At 44.5% G+C, this 25,915-nt stretch overlaps 3 protein-coding genes across 9 annotated transcripts in view; 1 reads left to right on the top strand and 2 right to left on the bottom strand.

The window, feature by feature from the left end:
• tango6 (transport and golgi organization 6 homolog (Drosophila)) overlaps window positions 1-3,522 on the bottom strand; it is a 25,128-nt gene extending 21,606 nt beyond the window's left edge. The window contains exons 1-5 of the mRNA XM_040161855.2: window positions 3,366-3,522; window positions 2,013-2,671; window positions 1,802-1,930; window positions 1,092-1,242; window positions 744-850 (exon numbers count right to left, since the gene is read on the bottom strand). Coding sequence (XP_040017789.2) covers window positions 744-850; window positions 1,092-1,242; window positions 1,802-1,930; window positions 2,013-2,671; window positions 3,366-3,492 — 1,173 coding nt within the window. The 5' untranslated portion in view covers window positions 3,493-3,522. The remainder of the gene's footprint in view (window positions 1-743; window positions 851-1,091; window positions 1,243-1,801; window positions 1,931-2,012; window positions 2,672-3,365) is intronic.
• Window positions 3,040-25,915, top strand: part of LOC120808751 (C-Jun-amino-terminal kinase-interacting protein 1) — a 30,219-nt gene continuing 7,343 nt past the window's right edge. For 2 of the 5 annotated variants that reach the window (XM_040161856.2, XM_040161859.2), the window contains exons 1-9: window positions 3,040-3,562; window positions 7,167-7,560; window positions 12,784-12,859; window positions 14,839-15,390; window positions 15,679-16,254; window positions 16,775-17,035; window positions 17,838-17,913; window positions 17,992-18,158; window positions 18,254-18,357. In XM_040161856.2, coding sequence (XP_040017790.1) covers window positions 7,489-7,560; window positions 12,784-12,859; window positions 14,839-15,390; window positions 15,679-16,254; window positions 16,775-17,035; window positions 17,838-17,913; window positions 17,992-18,158; window positions 18,254-18,357 — 1,884 coding nt within the window. In that variant the 5' untranslated portion in view covers window positions 3,040-3,562; window positions 7,167-7,488. Of the gene's footprint in view, window positions 3,563-7,166; window positions 7,561-12,783; window positions 12,860-14,838; window positions 15,391-15,678; window positions 16,255-16,774; window positions 17,036-17,837; window positions 17,914-17,991; window positions 18,159-18,253; window positions 18,358-24,105; window positions 24,383-25,915 lie in introns of those variants that run through there. The other 3 variants (XM_040161858.2, XM_040161857.2, XM_078082099.1) reach the window with 3 other exon arrangements.
• On the bottom strand, window positions 4,666-5,936 carry LOC120808752 (uncharacterized). Of its 3 annotated transcripts, XR_005710005.2 has the most exons (5): window positions 5,837-5,936; window positions 5,676-5,746; window positions 5,547-5,605; window positions 4,823-5,441; window positions 4,666-4,740 (listed from the first exon to the last, which is right to left on the bottom strand). XR_005710005.2 is itself a non-coding variant. In XM_040161860.2 (4 exons), exons 2-4 carry the CDS (start codon window positions 5,678-5,680, stop codon window positions 4,885-4,887), a joined length of 621 nt encoding a protein of 206 aa, XP_040017794.1. In that variant the 5' UTR covers window positions 5,681-5,746; window positions 5,837-5,874; the 3' UTR covers window positions 4,666-4,884. The 3 variants fall into 3 exon arrangements, 1 of the variants encoding a protein (XP_040017794.1); XR_013451077.1 differs by lacking the exon at window positions 5,837-5,936 and having other exon boundaries at window positions 5,676-5,814; XM_040161860.2 differs by having other exon boundaries at window positions 4,666-5,441; window positions 5,837-5,874.

Genomic DNA, 25,915 nt, shown 5'->3' with positions numbered 1-25,915 from the left:
GTACGTGGGGCAAGAAGAGAAGGGAACAAACTGCTCAGGATGCAAAGCATACCACCTCATCAGTGAAGCATGGTGGATGTAGTGTAATGGTGTGGGCATGTATGGCTGGTTGCCTGATGTGACTCCTGACAAAAGCAGTGTTTTGGGCAATATTATCTGCTCATATTCAGTCAGATTACTTTTGGTCCATTGTAAGGGGGAGGCACACATATGAAATTGAAGCTGAAAATCTGCACTTCACTTAAAGCAAATCTTGATTGTTTCATTTCAAATCAATTGTGGTGGTGTACGGAGCCAAAATAATAAAAATTGTGTCAATGTCCAAATATTTAAGGACCTGACTGTACATACACACAGGCAAACAAAAGACATTTTCTCAATGAATGGACTGATCCTGTGTGTGTAATATATATATATTATATATATATTTTTTTAGATAGACTAGACCAGGGGTCTTAAACTCCGGCCCGCGGGCCACATCCGGCCTGCCGGGTGGTACCGACTTTCGCGTACCGCCCCGTCAACCGTACCGTTCTTGCCGCCATCCCTCCCCCCCTCGACCGTTTGCCGGTCAGACCGCCAACCCCCCCGGCAACCGTAATGGTCTGGGCCGCCGTTTGGTCGAAGTGGGCCGCATCTGACCTGCACCTGATTTGAGTTTGAGACCCCTGGACTAGAGAGATATCAGTGTTCGACCCCCCCCCCCCTCCCCCCAACTAAGCTGTAAACCGCGGGGACCTGACCTGACGACAGACTTGTCCGTAGTAGGAGTCTGCTGATGCAGACTGCTGAGGACAGATTACCAGTATTCTGGCCACGCAGTCACATTTCCTCCAGTCTGCATTGGCTTCTAGAGGGCAGAACAGGATTGATTTAAAATCATCAAGAAGTTCAACTCGAAAAAGATTCAGAAACTAAACAACAGCATTAAGCGGATGATTTGGAGAGCTAATAACAAACTGATGTTTAACATTGTCTTACCTATTGTCAAGCTTAAAACGATGGAGTGGATCCTTACATATCCAATGTTTCAGTCAGACAATGTTCACCACTACTTCTCATTCTTCATCATTATTTCCCCTCCGGCTCACCTGTTCCTCCCTCCAAGATGGCTCTAACTACAGCCTGGACACCGTTGGACTGCATCAGACGCTCAGACAGCAGCCGACCACACACACGCTTCAACCAGGTGGGAGCTAGTCCTGAAGCAGTGCCGTTGCTGGAGCTCCCCCCTGCCCCAGACTACAGGGAGGGACAGTCCTTAGAAAACATTCACTCACCTCTGTATTTGCACAACAAATACCAACATTGGGAAATCTGAACCAAAATGATTGGTTCATGTAAAATGATGTTTTAGTACGTGATACTCAATCTCAATTTTAATTAAAAGCAAAGTTAGTTGAAAATTAAATAAATTATGTAATCATTTCTAAAATCCTCTATGTATTTTTATCTTCGGTAATATTCTGCTGGAAGCGCAGCCAACGCACTTGTGAATTAACAAGGCTGTCACAAATGAAATTACATTTCTAAAATAACATCAAAACCCTTTTCATTTTTTAGGGTGAACATAGGAGTAGTAAACAAACAATTTGTTATGTTTAAGCTTTTTTTGATTAAAAAAAATAATAAATGGGGGAAAGTGTCTTGCCCGAGGACAGTCACCCACATGATTCCCAAATTTGTGTCCTGTTGGCACACAGTTGTGTGTTTGCAGTGTTTTTGAATTTGAAACATTGAGAGGTTTTCACCATGGCACAATGTAAATCTTTGTTTGTTAAAAAGAAAAAAAGAAAAACACCTTATCCTGCTTGGGTCCACCTTGGAGGATCAGCAGCTCCTTGACAATCATTGGCTGGTATACCTTTCCTAGAAGGCTTCTGAGGACCTCCTTACAAGTGTGACTCTCTACTGCCCTGAGCTCGTGCATCTGAGGTTTGCAAGGAAGACAAGAAACCTTGAATATGTCTTGACTACACGCATCAAAATCCTGTTACATTCTGCCGTTTTACCGTCCCCTCCTTTGAGCAGCTTCTCTCTGCATGGCGTGGCTGGTAGCCAAGCTGGATCAACGCCGCCAAGACATCCCCCAAATGCCGCGTGAACACCAATGTGGCGAGACACGAAAGCTCTGTCAACTGCATCAGAACTTTGGTGGTGGTGAAAAGACGACATCCAGCTGCTGGCACCGTCCCACCGCGGACTAGTTTGTCTACCATGACTCCAAACGCTGACCTGCGACCCAGTGATACCCCCACTCCGGTGGCCAAGTATGGGCAGAGGCCCAGACAAACCACAAATTGAAGAGACGCTGACAGGGTCTGCTGCTGGGCCACACTGAAGACATCAGGAGGCAACGGTGGCGCCATCTCAGCGGTGCGTAGCCTAGCCGCAGACAGACTGTCCGTCTGCTGGAAAAGTTTGAGTTCTGCGGATAGTTGTCGCGACAGGGTGAGGAGTAGAAGGAGACACTCCTGGACAAAAGCCCATGTGGCATCTTCTGTGTCACCACCGAACCAGTCTGCCGCAACCATCACCTCCTCCCTGAGTCTCCTCACCTCCTCCAAGCTGCTCTCCTTCTGAAGCTGCTCTTGGAGAAGGGCCCTGTTGGTCCGCAGCACTGCGACCAGAGCATCTTGGTGGGAGGACTGAGCATCATGTGCAGAGACCTCTGGAAACAACACAGAGCGTGAGTGGTTAAGGTTGTGCAGTTTTGTGCGTTGGTTTACCGGTGTTACGTGCCTACTGGTTTTTGAACCTACTGGTTTGTCTACGCGTGCGTGTTTGTTTTCCCCCTACGGCGGCAGATGTTGTCTGCCTCAGTCACCTGATTCGTCACACCTTCGCAAACATATTGCTGAAAATGTTCAAAAGTCATCACATATCCATTGCAGCGATTACGATCGTATAAGTGAGCACTACATCACTGCCACGTATGAAGAAATACATTGAAGAAAATAGATGTATTAAAAGATCGCCTCGACCTGGAGGCGTAGACAAACCAGTAGGCACGTAACACCGGCGTCACACTGTGTGTTCAGTGTAGCTGTGAGCTACGAAAGAAGAAGTGCAGAGACTAGGCTAAGCTCCTACAGTTGGTACGATTTATACTATACCGACAAAACTGACGTCATGCTATTCGTAACGTAATGCTCCCAATTTCACATCTTAAGTCGCAATGAAGTGCTTCATCACTACGACTCGTTATAAGACGTTAATCCACGCACAGAAATGAAGCTCCGCGTGCACGCGACTTGGTATAACGTTAAATAGCACGCTCTACTTTAATCACCATGCCTAACTTATCGTATCCTTCTTTACACTTCGGTACCTTGTCGGGCTGTCACATTAAGTTACTCACTTACCGCCAAGAGGATTCGTCAGAGTTTTTATCGCTGAGAGGATAGCTGGAACAATCGGAGCCATTCTCCCCCTACTTGAAGTACTTAAAGCCCCGTCATGCCAAGAATGTACCGTGGTGCTAGGAAACATGAACGTATGCTAACATCTCAAATGGCGCTGGAATTATACGTCATCGCGGATCGTTTCTCAGCGCATGAGGGTAAGGAGAATAACAGCACACGCATTCAGCAGTGTTAAGAGTCCTTTTATCAACTCTGGTTAAGACCATTTGTAACTGTCATAATTAAAACAGTATTTGGTTCGAAAGATAAGGAGCTAACGCTTACTTTAACACCGCTAAATCACCGGAATACATTGTATCAATAGTTTTACTGGATACCTCGATTAAAAAAAAAACATCTTCTCTAATATGGGCATAGTAATATTACCATTCCTATAATGTAAGCGGGCCGGAGTTTGAGAACCCTGCTTTAGGAAGAAGAGTATCTTGATTATTTCGCAAACCATCTCGCTTTTTCTCTTGCTTCTCCCCCTGGACCAGTGGTTCCAAAATATTTTATGTCCAGTCCCTCTATGATGATACAGGAACAGATAGCAATAAAACTTTGTGCAAAAATACATTTAACAGCAGGATTCTTTTTTTTCTTCATCTAAATAAGTTCACATGAGCAAGGTACGGAGTCCAAGTGTCTGCTCTGTCTAGTGGGCTTCATAATAAGTTTATTCAGTCTGTTCCGGTCAGCGGTAGATATGCTGCGGTCCTCAGGAGTGCTCCCAGGCCTAATATCTATGGGCTGATCTAGGCGAACCAGTCAGCCCTAAATATAAATCTGAGTCAGATTAAATTACTATAAAACGAGTTTGATAACCGAAGGCTCTTGCTCCCAACCTTCTTTAAGGCTACACATTTGAGTGCAGCAATAATGAGCTCCTAAAGATATGGTGCCTGACTCGTGGGTGCCTTATAGGGGAGAAAGATTTTAAATTCCATGTTTTATTTAACAGGGAGGCAGTGCGGACAGATACAGAAGTAATATGACCCCTACACAGAACTCTGTTCAAACTAAGCTGTAGCTAATAGCTAGCAACAGATCACATGGGTCCTCCAAAACATTATGGTTGTTTTTAAAACAAGATTACATGTTCACTATGAAAGAGTTCATAAAGTATAAAATTCAAATTGTTAAAAGAAATTATTCTAAATACAAGTAATCTGCTAGAGTTCCATTTTATGATGAAATTTCGTTAAAGTAATGACCGTCAGAATTTAACTCTAATAAGATCATTGCAGCATTCAAATAAGGTCAAATATATAAAATTAATTTTATTAGATTCAGTTTTAACAGAACCAGCATTAAGTCATCTGGAACATAAAACCTGCAAAAACATGGGCAGAAGGAAGTCATTTGCATGTCATTTATCATAGGCATTTGATCACGTATGGTTAAATTCAGCTTACCACAGATAAGTCAGAAGGCCCTTTTAGTTGGAGTTTTGGCAGGAAGACTTTGCTTAGCACTTTTACTGATACGCACTAGCATGTGTTGGGGACTGTCCTGGGGTGTAGCGGCTTCGAGCAAATACTGTTCTTCCTCGTTGGTAGCTTGAATGAGAACTAAAAGAGTAGACTGGCTCCAGATCGGACACGTCGCTGAAGACTGGCTGAGGGATTTGATCGATGGCATCATAGCCAGCCGCCGGTTCAGAAGTCCAGCTGTCACCGATGAGAGTACTAGCCAAGCTACCATCTGGAGCACTACGATCATACCCATACACACCGACCTCAGGACTGTTGTAGAGTCCATCTCTAAAACTAGCGGAGCCCTCGTCAAACACGTCACCCACAGCAATGTTGGTGGTGCGGTAAACACCTGGAGAGCTTCTGAAACGTTTCTGGCCAGCATTGGATTTACCATCTTGAGCAGGATCTCGGGTCGCTTTGTGAGAACTTGGGTCGGGTACACTTGCTAGCAGGGAGCGGTGGTCTGGGTCAGAACTCCCCCCCATTCCACCGAACAAATTCCAAGAAGAACGTGGCTGCCGCAGTGAGCTTGTGTGAGCACTATTAGCACTATATTCTGGGTCAAAACAAAAATGTATTTTAGTAACCAGCCTTCATTCGAGGCTGTTTAGTAGTTTAATTAAGGAAAAACCAATAGCCATATGGTCCAGTGTGGTCTTACCTTTCTCCACAGGGAAACATCCGATGCCTCCAACTAGCAGATAGGAAATCCACAACACCCTACAAACATGACAATTTTTAATTCATGAATGAAAACGGTTTAAATGAGATTTTTCCATAATAACCTTACCTCATTCCAGCACAACTAGGTTGATAGATTGAATATCACGTTACGGTTATCTTTAAGGACTATAAGACTACCTTCAAAAGGATAAGAATGATATTCAATTTAAGTGAGATGCATCTAATATAACAAACATATCTTGTCATATAAGCAACCCCATGCCATACCTGCTCGCACCTGTGCCTATTTCAAAAGAAAACAGAGAAAGTATGATCACACAAGAGCTCTTTTTAATGTTCAATGCTGTTGGAGTTCATTACTCAGTGGAAACAGCTGGTGCTTGATGACAGCTGTTGCATGGTTGATTTACCTCCTTGTTGAAGAGCAAACACTGGACCAAAGTGGGCATCTTTCTTTGCTAATGGTGGAAAAGAACACTTGTAAATTGTTTTGCACAAAACCAGATACTACGAGCAATGGTCTCTTTGTATTCTGTATACATCTGTTTTGTGCTTGTTTTAAATGATAAGGCTGCCAATACACTAATAGTCGTATTGTAAACAAATCCTATGATTAGGCCCGTACCAATAATTAATTGATCCCACTGAAAGTACATGGTCAATAAATCCAAAGCCTAAGCTCCATTAAATCTTATATATGAACAAAACGGTTGCACTGGGGCACATGGTTCTTCGTGGCCACAAACACACACCATGTAGTTCATTTGGGCCATGTTGCCTCATGATATACAGTATATACACATAAGGTTTACAGTATGCCGTCAAATTCTCGTTGTCATGAGGAAGCACTTTGTGAATTAGTTGTCACAATTTGACAGACCAATGACAGAGAGAGGTGTTTTTTCTACGCTACTTCTGTTATTAATTATTCAACTTAATCTCAGATCACCAAGTTTATGTAAATTATGGAATTTTTAAAATTGGGTTTAGAACCTGTTTAAAAAAGCAATAGTAATGCCTGTTTGCTTTTTCTCAATAGTTCACGCCTATGGAGAAAAGTAGGAGACATGTAGAAGTGTTGGTATTTTACTTTAGCGTATGTCAATTGAGTCGATCATAAGATCCTGGCTTCGTTTAATAGATGTTTAGTGTTAATGTTAATAAAAAAAATATTTCTCAATTCGGGTGTAAAATCGTTAAATTGGGCATTTATTAAATAATACTTGCAAGTTCTACTGGGTAAAATAACTGACATGGTTGAATGTAGCCACAGTTGAGGTTCGCTGCTTACTATTCCATGACTGTTTGTTTTGGTTGGCCTCTCTGTCTCCATTGTCCCTCCATGGGATCACTGCCTATGTCTAATCTTATTTACCTGGGTCAGAAAAAACACACACACACACACACACAAAAACAGGAGCTGATGATGTTATGCTTTGCTGTGATTGGTTAGTCATGACTGCCTCCTCTCCTTTCCGCTCCCTCTCTGCACCTCTGTCCCTTTCCCCCTGCTTTCTTCTCTCTCTTGAGCCTTGCACATCCCTTTACAATTAAACACTAGTCACATCCATTGCTTTCTCTCTCTCCCTTCCTCCAGTTTCTCTACCTCTCCCCCCATTCTACTCTTTTCCTGCCGGAAGATGATGACATTGAGGATGATGATGTGATACTGAACAACCAATGATCAGGCAAGAAGGGAGTGGAGGGGGTGTGTTCAGAGGCTGAGCTTGGATCTGATCACTGCTGATGAGAATGCCGAGGAAGAAGGGGAAGAGAGGGAGGTAGAGGTGGGTGGGGGAGGCCTTGTCCAAGGTGAAGAGCGCCAACGCTGGTTTAATAAAAGACGAGAAGAGGAGAAAGGGGAGCAGGAGGGAAATGGAAAGCTATCGCCTGTAAGAAGTGGATCAACCTGCGTTGTCATGGAAAAATTTCGACCAAAAAGACCAACCACCCTGGCTCTGTTCCCCCAGCTACCACAAGCTGGAACCCAGGTAGGGAGGCTGGGAGGTTCCCTTGATTTTTAACAAGCTGGAAAGATTGGTTACAGAGTGAATGAGCGTGTGTATGATTATTGGTTATCTTGTGCATAGAACAAGGCAATAATTGGTTACTGTGTGTGTGTGTGTGTGTGTGTGTGTGTGCGTATGGGTGCGTGCGCATTCCCTGGGAGGAGACAGTTTGTGTTTGCTGTTGGGTGTGTGTGTGAGTGTTTAGGTGTCTGCTGGCAGTGGATCAGATCTTAAAATGGTTTAGCTGTAGCTGAACGTTGGTTGGCTTCATTAAAGTTCCTCTAATGTGTTTTGGTGGTAATATTGTCAGCAAATACCTATAAAATATTTGGAATATTTAAATCTATACCATGAAGTATTACAGCGGACACACATAGATGTGCGGCTAGGGGTTCAGTGACTTGCTTAAAAACATTGCTTTTGTTGGGACTGACCCTGGTTAATCAAAAGAATTCAATCTGCTCTGCCATCTTGTGAAATACTGTAAAAAAAAAAAACAATATCTAAGATGTGTCATTTGTAGCAGTATCTCATAGTAAGAAAGAAAGAGAATCAAAGAAGAGGATAGTGCAAAGAACATTACATTGAAAACATGTCTGGACTCTAGATGATAGTGAATGAGATAAAGCCCTGGCTCCTCAGGCAGTGTGCAGTAATGAGGGGTCTCTGGAGGGAGCCAGCAGTAGTGACGAGCACTCACTCAGCAGTTTTAAAAGAGTGCATCCCTTTGGTTTAGTTGCATCAGGTTTACTTAATGACAGATCAGAGCATGTAATTTGGACATAACCTGGTTTGCTTTTAATATCAACATACAAATTATTTATTATAGACAGTTTCCTTATTTTGTTTCATGAATGAAATTGCTTTGGGTGCAGATTCAGTACTCAGGATGTCCCTCAAGACATCAGACAAGGATGAGGCAAAAGACTTCTAGAATATTAGGCTAAAATCCTAAAACGAGAGAATGAGGTGAGGATGATTAAGCAAAGTTAAATACAAAAATAGTTGGTAGCCAATCCCAGGGAACATATGAAACGATAGGATTGGCAAGTCACACAAAAAAACAAGAAGTAATTGAATATCCTCAATGAACACAAATGTCGGTCAAAGTTTTCCATGGTTCAATTCAATTCAATTCATTTTATTTTGTATAGCCCAATATCGCAAGTTACAAATTTGCCTCAGAGGGCTTTACAGTCTGTACACATACGACATCCTCTGTCCCGAAGCCCACACATCGGCTCAGGAAAAACTCCCCAAAAAATGGATTACAATGGATGCCATGTGTACAGAATGAACAATATATAATACATGCAATTCCTATGACAGAAATGATTCAAGTAATTGTGAGTAGTAAGTCAGGCGCACAGCAGGACCACTGCAGGGGCAACCACCATCAGATAGAACCCCCATCCACAGAAGCATGTGGGGAGGGAGAGCACAAAGACTTTAGGAGAGGGTAATGTTGGTTTATGATTACAGTAATATGATTAATATTTAAAATAATAATGATGATGGCAGCAGCAGGTGTCAGCAGGGCCACGGCAGGTGTCATGAACAGGGTCCAGAAGGAACTACGATCTATGGAGACCTGCTAGGGGAAAAAGCACAAAAAAACTTCCGGAAAGAAGCTGAATCAGTCATGTGCATTAATAAAACGTGGATTATTGAAGAAAGAGAGCGTGAAAGAGGAGCTTGGTGTGTCTTAAGAAGTCCCCCGGCAGGCTAAGCCTATAGCAGTTTAACTAAGGGCTGGTCTGGGCTAACCTGAGCCAGCCCTAACTATAAGCAAAATCAAAGAGGAAAGTTTTAAGCTTTACTTTAAAAGAGCTGACCGAATCTGCCCCCCGGACTGGAAGTGGAAGCTGGTTCCACAAAAGAGGAGCTTGATAACTGAAGGCTCTGGCTCCCATCCTTTTTAAAACCCTAGGAAAAACAAGTAACCCAGCATCTATCGAGCGCAGCTACCTTGTAGGGCAATACGGTGTTACAAGCTCTTTAAGATAAGACGGTGCCTCACCAGCAAGTGCCTTGTAGGTGAGGAGAAGTACCTTAAATTCTTGATTTAACAGGGAGCCTGTAAGTGGATCTATTTTATTCACCTTATTTATGCTTCATTTAGGCAATACTATCAGATAACACTCCATAAACTCTTCTTTGTTGTGCACATAATAATCAATTGTATCAATCAATCAAGCCGACATAATCAAACAGATGGCCAAACTAAAAACCAAACCAAACCAAACAACAAAGCATGTGCTGGATTCAACTTTGCTTAAGTTCACGTCATTCTTTCGGGATGCTGAGATCAGATAAGGCATATCTACGTCAGAGCACAAATCAGGTCCAGGCGCGTGAAAATCAACCATTCGCGAGTAAAAGTTAGTCTCGAGCAAGCAAAAGTCAGTCTCGAGCAAGCAAAAGTCGGTGTCTTTGCTCGCTCGCAAAACTTGAACCTGTGTTTTCTTTTCACTGTTTTTTCTTTTTGACAGACAATACTAACCTGATCTTTGGATTGGCTAGTTATGCATTCCAAGAACTTTAAAACGCCATTTCCACACACAAATGTTCAGCTCGTCTTTCTGACTGTCACGGTGTTGGTTATTTCCTGTTTTATTTTGTAGTTTCTGCTTCGTGTCTCCCTGGGTAACTTCACTTCCTGCCTGGACGGCTGACCATAAATATATATGTCAGCACAAAGTTATTTGGCCATTCATATATTGTAATAAATACATTTTAGCACTGTTAATTGTACTAGAAATTGTAGTGTACAGAAATGCACCTTAATATGGAAATCATTCAATATTGTGATTTTGACATGAATTACCTTTAAAAAATGTTGTTTATGTTAAATATACGGACCAGCGTGCACTGTAAAAGAAATATGTTGAAAATACAGTGAAAAATGACAGCGTCAACATATTAGACATTATGGGATGTTTTTTTAACTGTAAATTTCACAGTTCAGAATCGTTATTTGTTTACGGTTTACGGTAACTTTAAAAACATTATACGGTAAAATACCGGCAGCTGTGGATGCCAAAACGTGACCGTAAAAACAACAACGTCCACGTATAAGACATGTTTTTTGGCAGTTGTAAATTTCACAGTTCAAAACATTGTTTACGGCAAATTACTTTTACTATACTTTTAAAAATAATAGTCCTTTACTTTAGCACTGTCGCCTCATAGCACCAAGATCCTGTGTTGGATTCCACTCCATGCTTGCGTCAGTTCTTCCCACGGTCCAAAAACATTCTCGTGTTGTGACTTTCAATGGTTTGTGTCAATGAAAAATGAAAACCTTTCTCAACTGTGAAATTTACAGTGGCCAAAACATCATACCGTAATGTCTTATCTGTAAGTTCTCACGGCAGTATTTTACCGTATTTTCAGCAGATGTTTTTAACGCAAATTACCATCAACAAGTTTTTAATATTTTTTAATAGTCATTTGCCACAAACAAAAACAGTTTGGAACTGTGAAAATGTACAACTGCCAAAAACGTGTCTTACATGTCATACGTGGGCGTTGTCGTTTTTATGGTCATGTTTTGGCATCCACAGCTAAAGTAAAAAACATCCCGTAATGTCTAATACGTTGACGCTGTCATTTTTACGGTGGAGTTCTGGCAACCACAGCTGCCAGTATTTCACTGTATTTATACAGTGTATAACAGATTCTTTTTTACAGTGTAGATGTATGGAAGCACTGCTCTGTCTGAGTCTGACTGGCTGATTAGGTCTGTAAAGTTATAAAAACAGATTCACCTCCTTTTTGGTAATTGGCCATGAGCAGGCTTCGATCACTGTCGGCACCCAGTGGTACCTTTGATACCGTATCTCCCGCTGTCAAACCACAGACGGGTTGGCTGAGTCCAGCCTTTCTCAGTGACTTAAGCACATCGGCTCCCTGCCGCATTTGCTCCACGCAGCTGTTGCTGTGATTGATGACATCCTCCAGGTACATAGGATGTACTCTTGGTACTGTCGGAGACGTTGGAATGTGGCTGGGGCATCAAACAGCTTGAAAAGAAGCGTGACAAATTGGTACAACCCTTAGTATAAGACAATTTAGCCTTCTTCATCAACTTCATTTGTATTTAAACCCCAGTATTTTGAGTTGCCACTCTGATGGGGCTTTAGGGGAATATTACAAACAACACCACCTGGGGAATTACACCCCAGGAAATACAAGTTTGATTTTAATAGCACCCAAGGCATGCAGTTATGTCACTGTGGATAAGGCAGACCATGTTGGTAGTTATTAACAAAACAATGTTTTATTAAATCTATAAAATAATGTTTAAGATAAGAAAAACAAACCCAACATACTGAAAGATTGCAAAACAGCAGCAGTAGTCTCTTTTTGTCTGAATTTACTTATCCTGAATAGTAGTAGGTAGCTGTGATGTATTGGGTTACCTGTGGTTATCTATGGGTGTCTAAGGAGAGGGATATACGCCTGTTGCTTGTTTTTTTATTTTATTTTATGGACAGAAATAACCAGTCTTTCTCATTTGGGACTCTCCCTCAGCATTCCTCATTCAACCTTCTCTGGAACCCTGCAAAATCACCACTTCACCGCTTGTTTTAAAGGGCTAGAAACATTTAACCCCACATGATGTAATAAGGCCAATAACACCTCTTCGCATCACTGTTCCCTGAGCCAAACCACTGCACGCCACCACAAAAGCATTCCATAATACTTAAATTATTCATTCTTGCAAGAAAAGGAACTCCATGGAGAAGAGACCTAATGTGTTTCACCCGGCAGACTGGTCCCTGTAAAGTGGTCACACAAAAGGCCGGCTGATTTCCGACAACACACTGGGCATATACTCTCCTGAAGTTCTCCTTCTTTTCATACGTCATCTCAGGGAGTGGCTGTGTCCTTGCGTAAACCACACCCCTAATGGACTTCCCATTTTCTGCCCCTCACTATCTTTTCCACTATTGCCCAACACATGTAATGCCCCTCCCTTTGGTCTTCAGCTAAGGCATACAGAAAGACAGTATAAAGTTGTGCAAAATGTTTGCATTTATGAATTACTACTTTCTTTACAGGATATCCACATAATTGCCCAAAAAACATTTAATTGTGTATGTATGTATTTGTCGGTGTGTGTGTTTGTGTGTGTGATAACCCAATTGTCTGTTGGTTTTTGCTCTTACATTCCTGTTCTGTTTCACCAACTCTATCCAGGACTCCATTAACAACAACTCTTTAGGCAAGAATGACCGCTGGAAGGACTCCTGTTCCCCCTCCCCACATATTACAGGTATGGACACTAAATGACAAATAAAAGGAAAAATGTCATGATGGATTCCATTGGCTTCAAATAAAGTTAAACTCATGCAGAATCAGATATTCTCAATGAACTGACAAGCTCTGTTGCAATTAATCATTTGCCCGTAAACGAAATACTGATTTAAGTGTGTCAGATCTTCGTCTTCGTGAGTGTTACTGCATCGTGAACAAAATAATTTCCGTCCACATAAGCACAAGTGCAAACAAACATCAAATGGCTATTCATACACAGGGCATCTTGGTTCTGGTGGAAACAGGAAGTAGATTGGTTGGTTGGTAGGTTGGTTGGAATATAATTGTCTTGCTTCATCTTCTGTGTTCCTAAATTATCCTCTACAAACTCAAGACAGTTTACGTGGGGGGGAGACACCTTCATTTTCCGACGGGCTCTCTGTCCGCTGGTGAGATATTGAAATGTTGTAATGGCCCTTCGCAGCCCATAGCTAGCGGGAGATGCGTTGGTGCGTTGCCGAAGATGTGGACCTTCGTTCAATATTTCACAGTTTCTTTAGTGATATCATTCTTGTTGTATCATAAAAAGCAAAGGAAGTTGCGGTGGTCTTCATTCACCAAGAAACAATGAAACATCTACTGGATGTCCCCAATAACTGCAACCCTCTCCTTCCAAAAGCCTAACATGACACTGAGGAGGAAGTGATATCAGAACCAGTGAGCACTAGTGAGACGCCAAGTACTGGGCGCTAGACTCAATGCCCACCCTGGTCTGATTAGTTTTTCATGAGTAATAGACCCAAAACATTGGGAGATACCAGCCCGAGCATGGCAGGCAAGTAAGAAAATTTCAAGATGGGGCTGCAGATGGCTGCCTTGGTGCATTGGTTTTGTACACGCCTCTCTCTATTCTGGAGAGGAACGTCAATAGGATTGTAACGTGTGGGTCTGTGGGGGTCCCGGAATAATGAGGATGCGGCTGAGGGTTTCAGTGTACAGTCTTTAGTAGTAGTAGTAGTAGTTTAGTATTTTATCATTTTTACAATGCACGACCGGCTCCAGCCTCCTCGCCTCCCTCCTCGCTGTCGCCGGATCTCTCCTACTTAAAGGAGGAACACAAACACTGATTAATCTCAGCTGAGGCTGATTATGCCTCCCCCGGCACCGTTCCCCGAACCACTCCCTTCTACGTCCCCTCTGCAGCCGAGCCCAACCACGCCCGTCACCACAAGGATATTTAAATTGCAGAACTCCTCGAAAGCAGCCGGTGCAGACTCTGTCTCCCCCTTCGCCCTGAAGCATTGTGCTGATCAGCTGTCTCTGGTGTACACCAACATCTTTAACACTCTACTGGACATGCCATGTCCCCAAAACGCCTAGGATAGCAGGACTTAATGGCCCATCGCCCTGACCTCAGTGGTCATGAAGTGCTTTGAGCGCCTTGTCCTGTCCCAACCCAAAACCTTTACCGACCCCCTCTTGGACCCCTTGCAGTTCGCCTACAGAGCCAACAGGTCTGTAGATGATGCAGTCAACATGGCCCTCCATTTTATTCTGCAGGATGACTCGCCAGGAACCTACTTTGGCTTGTTTTTATCTACTTATTAAGGAGTTGAGATAATTATTTTCGCTAGCAAGATCTCATTTGATGATGCATTCTATTAAGCCCATTGCCAGAAGGAACATTAAAAAAAAACATAATCTGATTAATTGAAGTGATTGAGGCACTTAAAATTTAGCCTATTCAAACAGCCTTGATTTTACAGTACCCGTCAAAAGTTTAGACATACTTTTGACGGGTAGCGATCGATCTATCCATCCTTGACAATGAAAGCAATAAATACTCAAATATTTGAAATATATTGTGTGCTTTTTTCAGTTCATGTCATTCTAATCCATCAACTGCCTACTGAATGCAATTTTGATAATCCATCTGTGTACAACTGTTTGTGTAATACGTAATATGATACCTTTTGTTTTTTCTGTGTGTGTCTTAAGGGGATCTAACACCCCCAGTCCAACCAAAAGCAGAGGACAAAGTCCAACAAAAAACGCGCCGCCTGGCACCAAAACCACCCCCAGCCAACGGAGTGAACAGCAAAACTAGCTCTCAGGTTGCTGCTGTAGAGACGCAAGCTCGACTGAGAGAAAGACAAGTGTCAGGGTTCACACAGACACAGCCCTACACCACAGCAAGGAGTCAAATGAAAGGAATAAGAGGAGCCCTAGCAATGAGAGAGAGGAGCCTGGGCGACACCAGAGGTCACAATGGAGGGACAACCGGGAAGGAAGATAGAAGAGGTGGAAGGCTGTGTGATCAGTCCAGGGGGAAGGAGAAAGAGAGAAATGGACATCAGAGGCCAAGAGAAACAAATGGACTGAAAAGCTGGGGGGCTCATGGGAAAGGAAAAGTAGGTTCTAAAGGAGTTAACAAAGCAGGGGTAGTGAAGCCCAATAACATACTGTCCAACCAAAAAGTATATCTTACAGCCATGGTGGTCCCACGCACGCCTCTAGCACCACGAACCGAGGACAAGACCCATAACCAAGGTAAGGAACCCATCTTTAGCACAGGGTGGTAGGTAACTTTTATACTTGGTGATAAAAACCCTTGTTATTGAATGGCTTCCATCTACTAAATAAAACTAGTACTAGTTTGCTCTTTTCAATATCTGTATCACGCCACACCATCACGTTCTAAGGAAAGGTATATCTAATCTATGTAATCATATCTCTGGTTCATGAATCATTTTGATTCCCATTTTGTTTGCAGGCAGTTTACAAGTAACTCTATACATTTAAGCACTCTGTTGTAGCTAACATATTGTGTGCTTTAAGGCCAAAACCATGAAAGGATCCAAGACAACCCCTCAATCCTCTCCCTGTCCAGCAGCGAGGGGGGGCTAAACAGAATGTCCCTCAGCTCAGATACAGAGGGACCCCCACCAGGGCCTCCACATCCTTCTCAAGTCCACCGAATCGACACAGACATCAGCGAAGAAGAGGGAGAAGGAGATCCAACTCCGTGCTTGAACATCCAGATTGGTCCAACCCCTTGCCTTACAGATAATGAAAAAGCTGAGGTGGACTGTACAAAGTCAGAGGTGGAGGCAAGGGGAGGAAAAGGTGACTATAACAATAAGGTGGGTGGCACCACCTTTGTCACTCAGGGAGATGGTGCGGCTGCTCAGGTTGCACCAAAGAGGGAAGATATGGCACAGTTAAACTATGACTCTGTTAAATACACTCTGGTGGTCGATGAACACGCTCAGTTAGAGCTGGTCAGCCTCAAGGACTGCTTGCACAGTTACAATGATGACAGTGATGCAGAGACGGTCTATCAGTCAGCCAATGAGGAGGAAGATCCAGAGTATGAGGAGGAAAGGAAGAGGAGAGAGAAAGCAAGAAAGCAAGGTACAGATTTTTTTTTAACATGGCTGACCTCTTTTCAGTCCCAGTTAACAGTTAATTAAAGTTTATGAAATGTAAGTGTCTATCCCTTTGGAAGCATGACCATCAGAACATTCCATTTCTGCCAAAAAGGTTGTGGTCAACTGAACAAATAAATCTCTATAAATGATTCTTCGAGTCACTTGACTCAAACAATAGATTTCTGTGGTCAGAAGCCATGTAATCTTCCTAGCATTTGCTGCAATCTTTGTGTTTGAATATAAAAATTGGAACGAGTAACCAACTTTGTGACTAACAGAATGTAAAAAAAGAATCACTTTTTTAGGTTGTATGGACAAAGTAGTAGCTCAAAAAATAAAAATAAAAGCTGTTCTTTAACTTTTCCAATAGGAAACAATCCACTTTAAGAGTAGAGGGCCCAATACTTAGCGTGTGGAGCACCACAATAGATTCAAAAGCAAACCCTCACTATCATTTTGCATGCTTTTTGCTGCTAATCTTTTCCTTATTTTTTGGCTCTAAGACAGAAGGAAAGAGGAGGAAAACAGACGAAAGGTGGAGGATGAGACAAAGATGAGGAGAGAAGAGGATGTCAAGAGGAGGAGGAGGGAGGAAGAGGTGAAGAGGAGGAGGGACGTTGTGGGAAGGATCTGCAAGCAGTCCAAGGTAACATCAACCACAACTTCAGAGGAGGAAGAACCTGATGGAGGAAGACCAGGAGCTTCAAGAAGTAAGAAGTTCCACAACCTGTTTTCCAACAACAGCAGTCATTACAGCACCACAGGTTTGTATATTCTTTGTATATTTTTGATTTAAATAAAAAAAAAAATTGGGCTCCTTTGAGGTTAGGTGCAAAAAATCATGTCATTCTCACAGGCAATTAAGTATAACATAATACTATATATATATGGAAGCAATGACAAAAAATTGTTAAAGAAATATTTAAAATATAATGCAATGTTTTACATTAGAACCACAAAAGAAAGGAACAATACCAGTCCATATGGGCCTGATTGTAGGAAATAACTCCTAAACTCACCAACACTAAATCTAAAAACCAGAACACTGGCATTTTATCACTGTTTCAAAAGAAAATCCACTTCATTAAAAACGGTTAATGGTCAGTTTCTGCCCCTTGAGACTAGAATGCAATTGTGACATTTTCAAAAATTAATGGCATCAGCAGCTCTTTAAAGGTCTGCATTTACAGAAAATAAAACACGCGGCGTGACGTGGATGCTAGGTGTAGGCATTTCCAAAGTGTCAATGTGTGTTAAAACAAGAATTGTTGGAATGTGAATATTATCTGACTAATTTCACAAAACATACTTTTATTCACGTTTGTGAATTATAATGTGTTGGTTATTTGTGCCTTTGACTTGTGTGCATTGCTGATTAAATCCCACTGTGCTGTAGCAGCTCCCCATATCTTTTTTCATTCTACCACCAGCAGTATTCAGGGTCAACGATTTCCATTTCTGATAGTGGTGGCCATTTGAACTTTCAGATTCTGTGTCATAATTGGATCACGTTTTCATTAAAATATCATATTCTCAAATGAGTGACATCATTGCTTTATTATTCAGGTGCTGGGTCATTTGGTGTGTTCTCCTGTGTTTTGGATGGAGTGGAGAGACAACAGAGCCACAGAGCTGTCTACAGGTCAAAACATATGAACATGCACAAACTCATAGGGACATGTCCAAATAAACCCATAAGGCCAAAATCTATGTCTTTTAGGTTTGTCCCCCGTCATGCAGACGAGCTGTATCTAGAAACAGATGACCCAGTGTTAATGCTGAACCAGTCGGAGGACCTTTGGTGTCAAGGTTACAACATGAGGACCGGAGATACTGGCATCTTCCCTGCCTTCTATGCTGTGAGGGTGGCTAAAGATACTAACCAAGGTACATTGCAAAAAACAGCAATGAACAAGAAAAAATACTACCACCATAAACAACATCTCATGATTAAAGCTTCTTTTTCACTTTTGCTCTTGCAGTCCAGAAAGATGGCTGGACAGATCAGTTCCTGGGGCAATTCCTGGGTTCAGTTCAGGTCCCAATCCACAAAGGCAATGACATGCTTTGTGCTGCAATGCAGAAGGTACATACAGACACTGCTCAACAGAACCTAACCATGCATTCTGATCGGCAGTGTTCAAGTGCTGAACTGTGGGGTCAACTTCTAGGTTGAGCATGTTGCAAAACATGCTCAACTTTCCTTGCAAATCCGAAGTATTTTCCAAGTAAGCGTCGGATGACAAAGAAAACATTTTGAAAAAGTGAATGCTAAATCCTGACATTACTTGTTGTTGTTTACCATCCAAACCTAGGAAGAGAAAAAATAAGTAATTTATATATCTCCAACAAAATCAGGCTGTGTCAAGAGTGACAACCCCTGTATCTGGAGGTCAAGTTGGACAGGTCGTTAAACAGCAGACGTTTGTATGGTAGACTGCTGTTCTTGTCTTGTTATATCTCTACCCCATTTGTATGCAGATTTTGGATAAGAACTGCCATCTCTTTCTTTTTGTGTTCATTCTTAGCAATTGCAGCACCCAAACAAGGAGGTGCAAATAGATATGCAATAATAAGTATGTAACTTAGAGATTGGACAAGTGCTGCTAGGTGACAGACCCGGTCACACATCACAGTCACTAGCTAGCTAACTAAGCTAATGGAGCTACAATATTAAACTGAATAAGAAGTTGCAAATAATTCACAGAATTTTCTCCACCAACATAATGTTAACATGTCAAAACGAATAATTCACGGTTCAAGAATATGTCATGTCTTACAACATGTGGGGGGGAGGGGTACATTAATCATGATTCACTTACACTAGAAGTGGCGCGCCTGATTTGCTACAGATAGGTCTATGTTGGAAAAACGCATTGTTCCGCAAATAAATACAGTGCGATCCGCAAATATAAATCGTGATTCATTTATGTGTGCATTGAAATTTATTTGTAAATCCTTCTGTGTGCATTCATGAATCAAATACAGTTGTGAATTGTTCCGTGTGCATTTGTCAATCTAGCGGTTTGCATTTGTCAGTCGTTCTGTGTTCATTTGCAATTATTGAGACTGACCTCATACATACTGACCCTGGTGAGCCTTGAGCAAACTGTAAGCAGGAAGGGCGATGAACACGCAGGAAGTCACTCAAACGCTTTTCTCTGGTTAAGAGCAATGCTGTTTTAACTGAAATAACCTTCATCTCCACCACCACCATAGGCCTAAACGGGTGTTGAGACAGGGCCTCCAAAACCACCAATAGATTCCACAGAGGAACCAGGGGCCTGGAAACGCCGAGCTTACGGCGAGCACCTTTCATGAAACAACATACTAAAAGATGCTACCCCACCAGCTTCTCACAAAAGCCCAAATTACAAGCTGAAATAGCCGATAAATATACTTTAATAGTAGAAAAGGCTTTGCCCTCGTCTACTAAATCTTGCAGGAAACACAGTAGGTCAACTACTGAACACTGGAGAGGAACGATGTGCCTCAGACGGCACTATCCCTCACAAAGCAGCCATTTACCACTGTACAGAGAGCAAGTTGCACTCTGAATGCATGGTGTCAATGACACGTTCAGGCAGGCTTGTTGCGTTCAGGTTCCACCTCACAGGCCAAGCCCAGAGCCCTATTCGGTCGGGGTGAGGGTGGAAGATCTCCCCACCACCCTGGGACAGAAGATCCCTGCGTATGGGGAGAAGCCCACGGCTCGTCTGTCAAGAGCTGTATTATTTCTGCCACCTGGTGCTTGGATCAAGATTAGCGTCAAGCCCTGTTCTCGCACTCTGTCTACAGTCGGGGAAATCAGGCTGAGAAGGGGGGAATGCCACGAGGCCACAAGTGGGCCAGCACATCCATCCCCAGTGGTGCTTTAGTAAAAACAGTGGACATTGAGGCAAAGGGATCCGCAATGCCACAACCCAGCGCTGAAAATTCTTCATCCGTAGAAGCCCCAAATGTACCACAGATATTACTGACGCCATCAAGCAGAGCAAGCAAAGGCATAGTCTGAACAACACCGCTCTTCCCAGCCGGAAGAGGGTAAAGCACTGCGTGAGGGACGCTTTTCTCGCCTCTGTCAACGTGACGCGATAAGAGGAGGAGTTTATGTTAAGACCCAAGTAATCTGTACATTGCACCGGTTCAACTCGACATTTTGTCCAGTTTACATTGAACCCCAAATCCGTGAGATAGAGTCTGAAGAGGTGTGTCTTTAGTTTGCGGCGGAAGATGTGAAGGCTCTCTGCGGTCCTGGTGTCTTCAGAGAGCTCGTTCCACAAGGACAGCAAAGAGTCGTGATCTAGTCGAGTGTTTTGCTCTCAGTGAGGGAGGGACGAGCAGTTTTGCAGATGCAGATCGGAGAGTGCGGGTCGGGATGTAGGGTTTGACCATGTCCTGGATGTAAGCTGGACCTGATCCATTCACAGCATGGTACGTGAGCACCAATGTTTTGAACTGGATGCGGGCAGCCACCGGTAGCCAGTGAAGAGAGCGGAGCAGTGGAGTAGTGTGGGAGAATTTCGGAAGGTTAAAGACCAGTCAAGCGATCTACAGGATCGTATTGTCGCAGTGATGTTGGGAGTCAGGGAAAGTTGGCTGTCGAGTGTGATGCCGAGGTTCCTAGCGGTCAAAGTGGGCGTTAGCACGGAGTTGCCAAAGTTGACAGTCATGTCCTGGGTCGGAGAATCTTTTCCCGGAAAGAGAAGTAGTTCAGTCTTGTCGGGGTTGATTTTCAGATAAGACATCCACTGAGAGATGTCAGTTAGACAGGCAGAGATCCGTGCCGCCACCTTGGTGTCCAAGTGAGGGAAGGAGAGAATTAGTTGGGTGTCATCGGCATAGCTGTGGTAGCAGAAGTCATGCGAGCGAATGACAGCGTCGAGAGAGTTGGTGTAGAGCAAGAAGAGGAGGGGACCCAGGACGGAACCCTGAGGAACTCCAGTAGTAAGAGGATAAGGTTCCGACACAGATCCTCGCCAGGTTACCGCGCCGGTGGGTGCGGCCGTCGAGGTAGGACGAGAGAAGGGAGAGAGCAGAGCCTGAGACACCAAGTTCCTGAAGGGAGGAAATAAGGATCTGGTGGTTGACTGTGTCAAATGCAGCGGAGAGGTCCAGAAGGATGAGGACAGAGGAGAGAGAGCGGCTCTAGCAGTGTGGATGTCAGATGATCGTCTATGTACGAGAAAATCCTGATGCCGCTGTTCCATAACGGAGACAGAGCGGCTTCCACACACCTGCTGAACACCCTTGAGGCTAATGAGAGCCCAGATGGGACGGCTTGGTACTCATAGGTTTTGCAAACATGAGAAACTTCTGGTGTGCTGGATAAATGGCGATATGAAAATATGCTACAAATTCGTTACAAACCAATACCCCGGACGAATTGAACAACAGAGCCGCAGGTGCCTGTTTAACACACGTGATCTAAAATGGGGCGGAGGGATGCACCCCCCCTTTTTGGGATAAGGAAGTAGCGGGAGTAAAAACGCCGCTGAGCTTCCTCACTCTGGACAGCTCTGATCTTTTGTTCATCAGCAATGTTATTTCGTTCTCTAGAACTCAAGCTGGCTACTGAAACTAACACACCATTGCAAATTGTAGTCTGTACCCCTGAGAAATAGTAGATAAACCCATGGATGCAATGCGCATGCGCGCCACTGTTCTTCAGGAAGAGGGAGCAGGACCAAACAGACCCTTGACTGGGTCAGAAGCTGCATCCATTACCTCTGCCACTGAGGCCCAAGAGATTTAGCCACAGGGCCCTCTCACCTGAGACAGCAAGGCCCATTAATTACACGGACGCAGCCCTGTATTGCAGGATGAGATCGTTGACTACACAAATCTCATCCCACAGGGCTGGGTTAGGTGACCCAGAGTCTAGCTGCCTGCCCATCTCCTCCAGGGTTTCCCCCATTGTATGCGGAGAGCAGAGTCGTCGTGTTCAGCGAACACACTGACTGTGTTGCATAGCGATACATTCTCTGCAAAATGGAGGCGGTGAGGCGCTCTATTATTAGGCAGGGCGATGTTCGAGGAAGCTGAGAGAGCGGCGGTTTGGGTGGAGGTGGTGAGCCACTGATAGCTCCAACTTTGGTGGTCCCGCCAGACCCAGCTCCCCCATCCCTTCGACTTACTACTACTACTACTCAAAACTACTCAAGTTATGAGTAGCCCTTGCTGGGGGAGCCTACTCTTAAACGGACTGGACCAGTACCTGCCCATTTCCCAATTTAGACGCGGCCCGTTTGCGGACAAGTTTCTGTCCAGTGGGGGGACAACACCAGATGCACTAGGGGGTCTGGGCGGCTCAACAGGAAATGTGGAGTCATCCTCCCCAGATAGCAAAAGTACTCCGCTCCGGCTCCGCCGTGTAGGCATCATAAGCTCCGTATGTCAAATAACTTGAAAACGGAGGCAGGCTGTAAAATGTGATTAAACAAAAACGAGCTTGTTGAAGACAAGCTTACACAAAGTACTTAGTCAAGGTTAGGGTTAGCTTTACCTATGCATAGCATGTAGCTAAGGTGACTCACAACACAATAAGATCTGCATGCGACTACCATCTCCCTTTAGCACAGCACCATGCCCACAAGAAAGAAGACACACTACATCTAATAAACATGGACAAACCCGCTCCTCCAGTGTTTAAAAGCGGAGAGAAACGATACATTACACAAACAAACCAAACACTTCATAGAACAATGTAAAAGTAATTATTTATCTCTCGGCCACCATCCCCTCTAAATCCTCAATTTTTCGCAATGACCTAAAAAGAATACACTATGTGTTGAAAATCCCACTTAAAATCATGCTTTTAAACCGATAAGGAAAGAAAAGGAGCTAACCGCCCAGCTCAAAGAGGCTCACGGAAGATGGGTGCTGGCTGAGGCTTTCGGGGCGGTTCCCGACAGGCACGTGTCTTCCTTAGTGGATACCGCCACTCTGAGCCTTCTTTCTAAGGTCTTCTCAGGCATTGCCGCGCAGTGCAGACAGGACTGTGGGTCCGCTAGCGCTGCCTGTGTTGCCGTGTTTTGCGCCCATGCAGGCTATGCACATAGGATTCAATTCAATTCAATTAATTTTATTTTGTATTGCCCAAAATCGCAAATTTGGCTTTACAGTCTGTACAGATGCGACATCCTCTGTCATTGGCGGACTATACGGACGCGCGGATGGCCTCCGATTCATGGAGGGAGATCTCCGCAAACGTCGGTTTGCCGGTCGAGGGGTTTCCAAAGTTGTGGAGGAAAATACGGGAAAATATGTCCACGATGAAAAGCAACAGTAGCGATGCACGGGGCAAAAAAGTCTCTGATAAATAAAAAAACAAACCAACGACGTTCACACAGACGTGACTCTCTAGGTCGTCTGGACCTCCCGGGATGGACATGGATGTCATGTGTACAGAATGAACAATGTAAAAGATGTATAAAACATTCAATTCCTATAACAGAAATTTTTCAAATAATTGCATAGTAGTAAGCCAGGCGCACGGCAGAACCACTGCAGGGACAACCACCATCAGAGAGAACCACCACCCACAGAAGCCTGTGGGGAGGGAAATCACAAAGACTTTAGGAAAGGGTAGTGTTGGTTTATGATGACAGTAATAGTAATATGATTAATATTTAAGATAATAATAAGGATGATGGTAGCAGCAGGTGTCAGGACCAGGGTCCAGAAGGAACTACGATCTACGGATGTCACGCCCTAATTGTGTTCACCCGTTTTCACCTGTTTTTCCCCTGTCTCCTCCCACACCAGGTGTTCCCTGTTTGTCAATTATCCCTTGGGCATATAACCTGTGTCTTCTCCCTGTTCTTGTTGCCAGTTCGTCTTGTGTGTTTCACCAGGTCTTACCAGCTTTATATCCCAGTAGTTTCCAGTCGATTCTTGAGATTCCCCGTGTACTGACCCCTGCCTGCCTCCGACAACGACACGGCCTGCCACCTCTGTACCTCCGACGTCCTGTGTACCGAACTCCGGCCTGCCTCTGACAACGACACTGCCTGCCACCTCTGAACCCCTGATCTCCCGTGCACCGAACTCCTGCCTGCCTCCGACAATGACACTGCCTGCCCGTATTCCTCTTCATTAAACCTTATTCCTGATATCTGCGTTTGGGTCTCTGTCTGAGTTGTGATAGTACAAACTGGCCATGACAGACCCAGCAGAACCTGACTCCCTCCGGAATGCCGTCGCTCTTCAGGAGGCTGCTATAGGAAGGCACGAAGACATCCTACAACGGGTCATGGAGGGACTTTAAAGCCTCTCTGACCACCACGATCGGACATAGCAATCCCTGATGGAGCAGTTTCGTGGGATGTCTATCGGACAGCCAACTACAGCGGCCCCTGCCCCAGACCAAGGTGGCCTCGCAGCCAGTGCGGCCTTGCCGGTAACCAACACGGCCCCTCGGGAACCCAACTTACCACCTCCTGAGCGCTATTCTGGAGACCCGAGAACCTGTCGTTCGTTCCTCTCCAAGTGTTCCCTGATCTTCGAGCTACAACCATCCTTGTTTCAATCGGAGCGTTCCAAGGTAGCGTACATCGTTTCACTTATGTCCGGGAGGGCAGGAACTTGGGCTACGGCAGTGTGGGAACAGCAAACACCCATCTGCTCCAGTCTGGCTGCCTTTATGGCCGAAATAAAGAAGGTTTTTGAGTCACCGGTGTCGGGGAGGGAAGCAGCCCGTAAACTCCTGCGACTCCGACAGGGCTCTCGCAGCGTGTCAGACTACGCGGTGGACTTCCGCACTCTGGCTGCAGATAGTTCATGGAATTCCGACTCTCTCTTCTACGCTTTTCTTAATGGGCTGTCCGACATTATCAAGGATGAGCTAGCAGCACGAGAGCTGCCCCCTGATCTCGACTCCCTCGTGAACCTTTCTATGCGGATAGATAGCCGGCTGCGGGATAGAAACCGGGAGAGACAATCAGCCCCCCCTAACCCCCCCACAAACTGGAAGTATCCGGCTCTCCAACCAAAGAGACACTAGGGGCTCAGCAGAGTCTTTCCGGAAGTATCCGAGGCCTCACGAAGTCGATAGACCAGAGCCCATGGATCTCGGAAGGGCGAGAATAAGCCCTGCTGAGCGGGAGAGGCGATTTAGCAGCCGCAGCTGTTTGTACTGTGGCACTTCCGGCCATTACATCTCCACCTGCCCACTAAAAGAGCAGGCTCATCAGTAGGGGCGGGTATGCTGGTGGGCCAAACAGAGACTCCCTGGACTCATACTACTCGTGCTCCGCTGCATGCAATTCTTTTGTGGGGGGCCCAATCCAACACCATCAGAGTGCTCATTGACTCCGGGGCTGATGAGAGCTTCATTGACTCCGCCCTGGTCCAGCAACTGGGCATCTCGACCCAACGCCTCTCCACTCCTATAGAGGCTCGAGCCTTGGACGGCCGGCCCCTTGGCAAGGTGTACAAGGCTCTGTACCGTTCCAGTGGTTCTACGCATCTCTGGCAATCATGGCGAGCCCGTCAGGTTTTTACTTATAAATTCTCCTCACGTGCCTGTGGTTCTGGGCCATTCTTCAAAAGCATAATGATTGCGCCATCGACCTATTTCCTGGCACTTCCCCCCCCTAGGGGGCGTCTCTACTCTCTGTCTGGTCCGGAGACCAAGGCCATGG

Source organism: Gasterosteus aculeatus, chromosome X (genome assembly GCF_964276395.1).
Source record: "Gasterosteus aculeatus chromosome X, fGasAcu3.hap1.1, whole genome shotgun sequence".
Classification (NCBI taxonomy): domain Eukaryota; kingdom Metazoa; phylum Chordata; class Actinopteri; order Perciformes; family Gasterosteidae; genus Gasterosteus; species Gasterosteus aculeatus.
The sequence above is the reverse complement of the archived record's forward strand: the minus strand, read 5'-3'. Positions and strand labels throughout refer to the sequence as shown.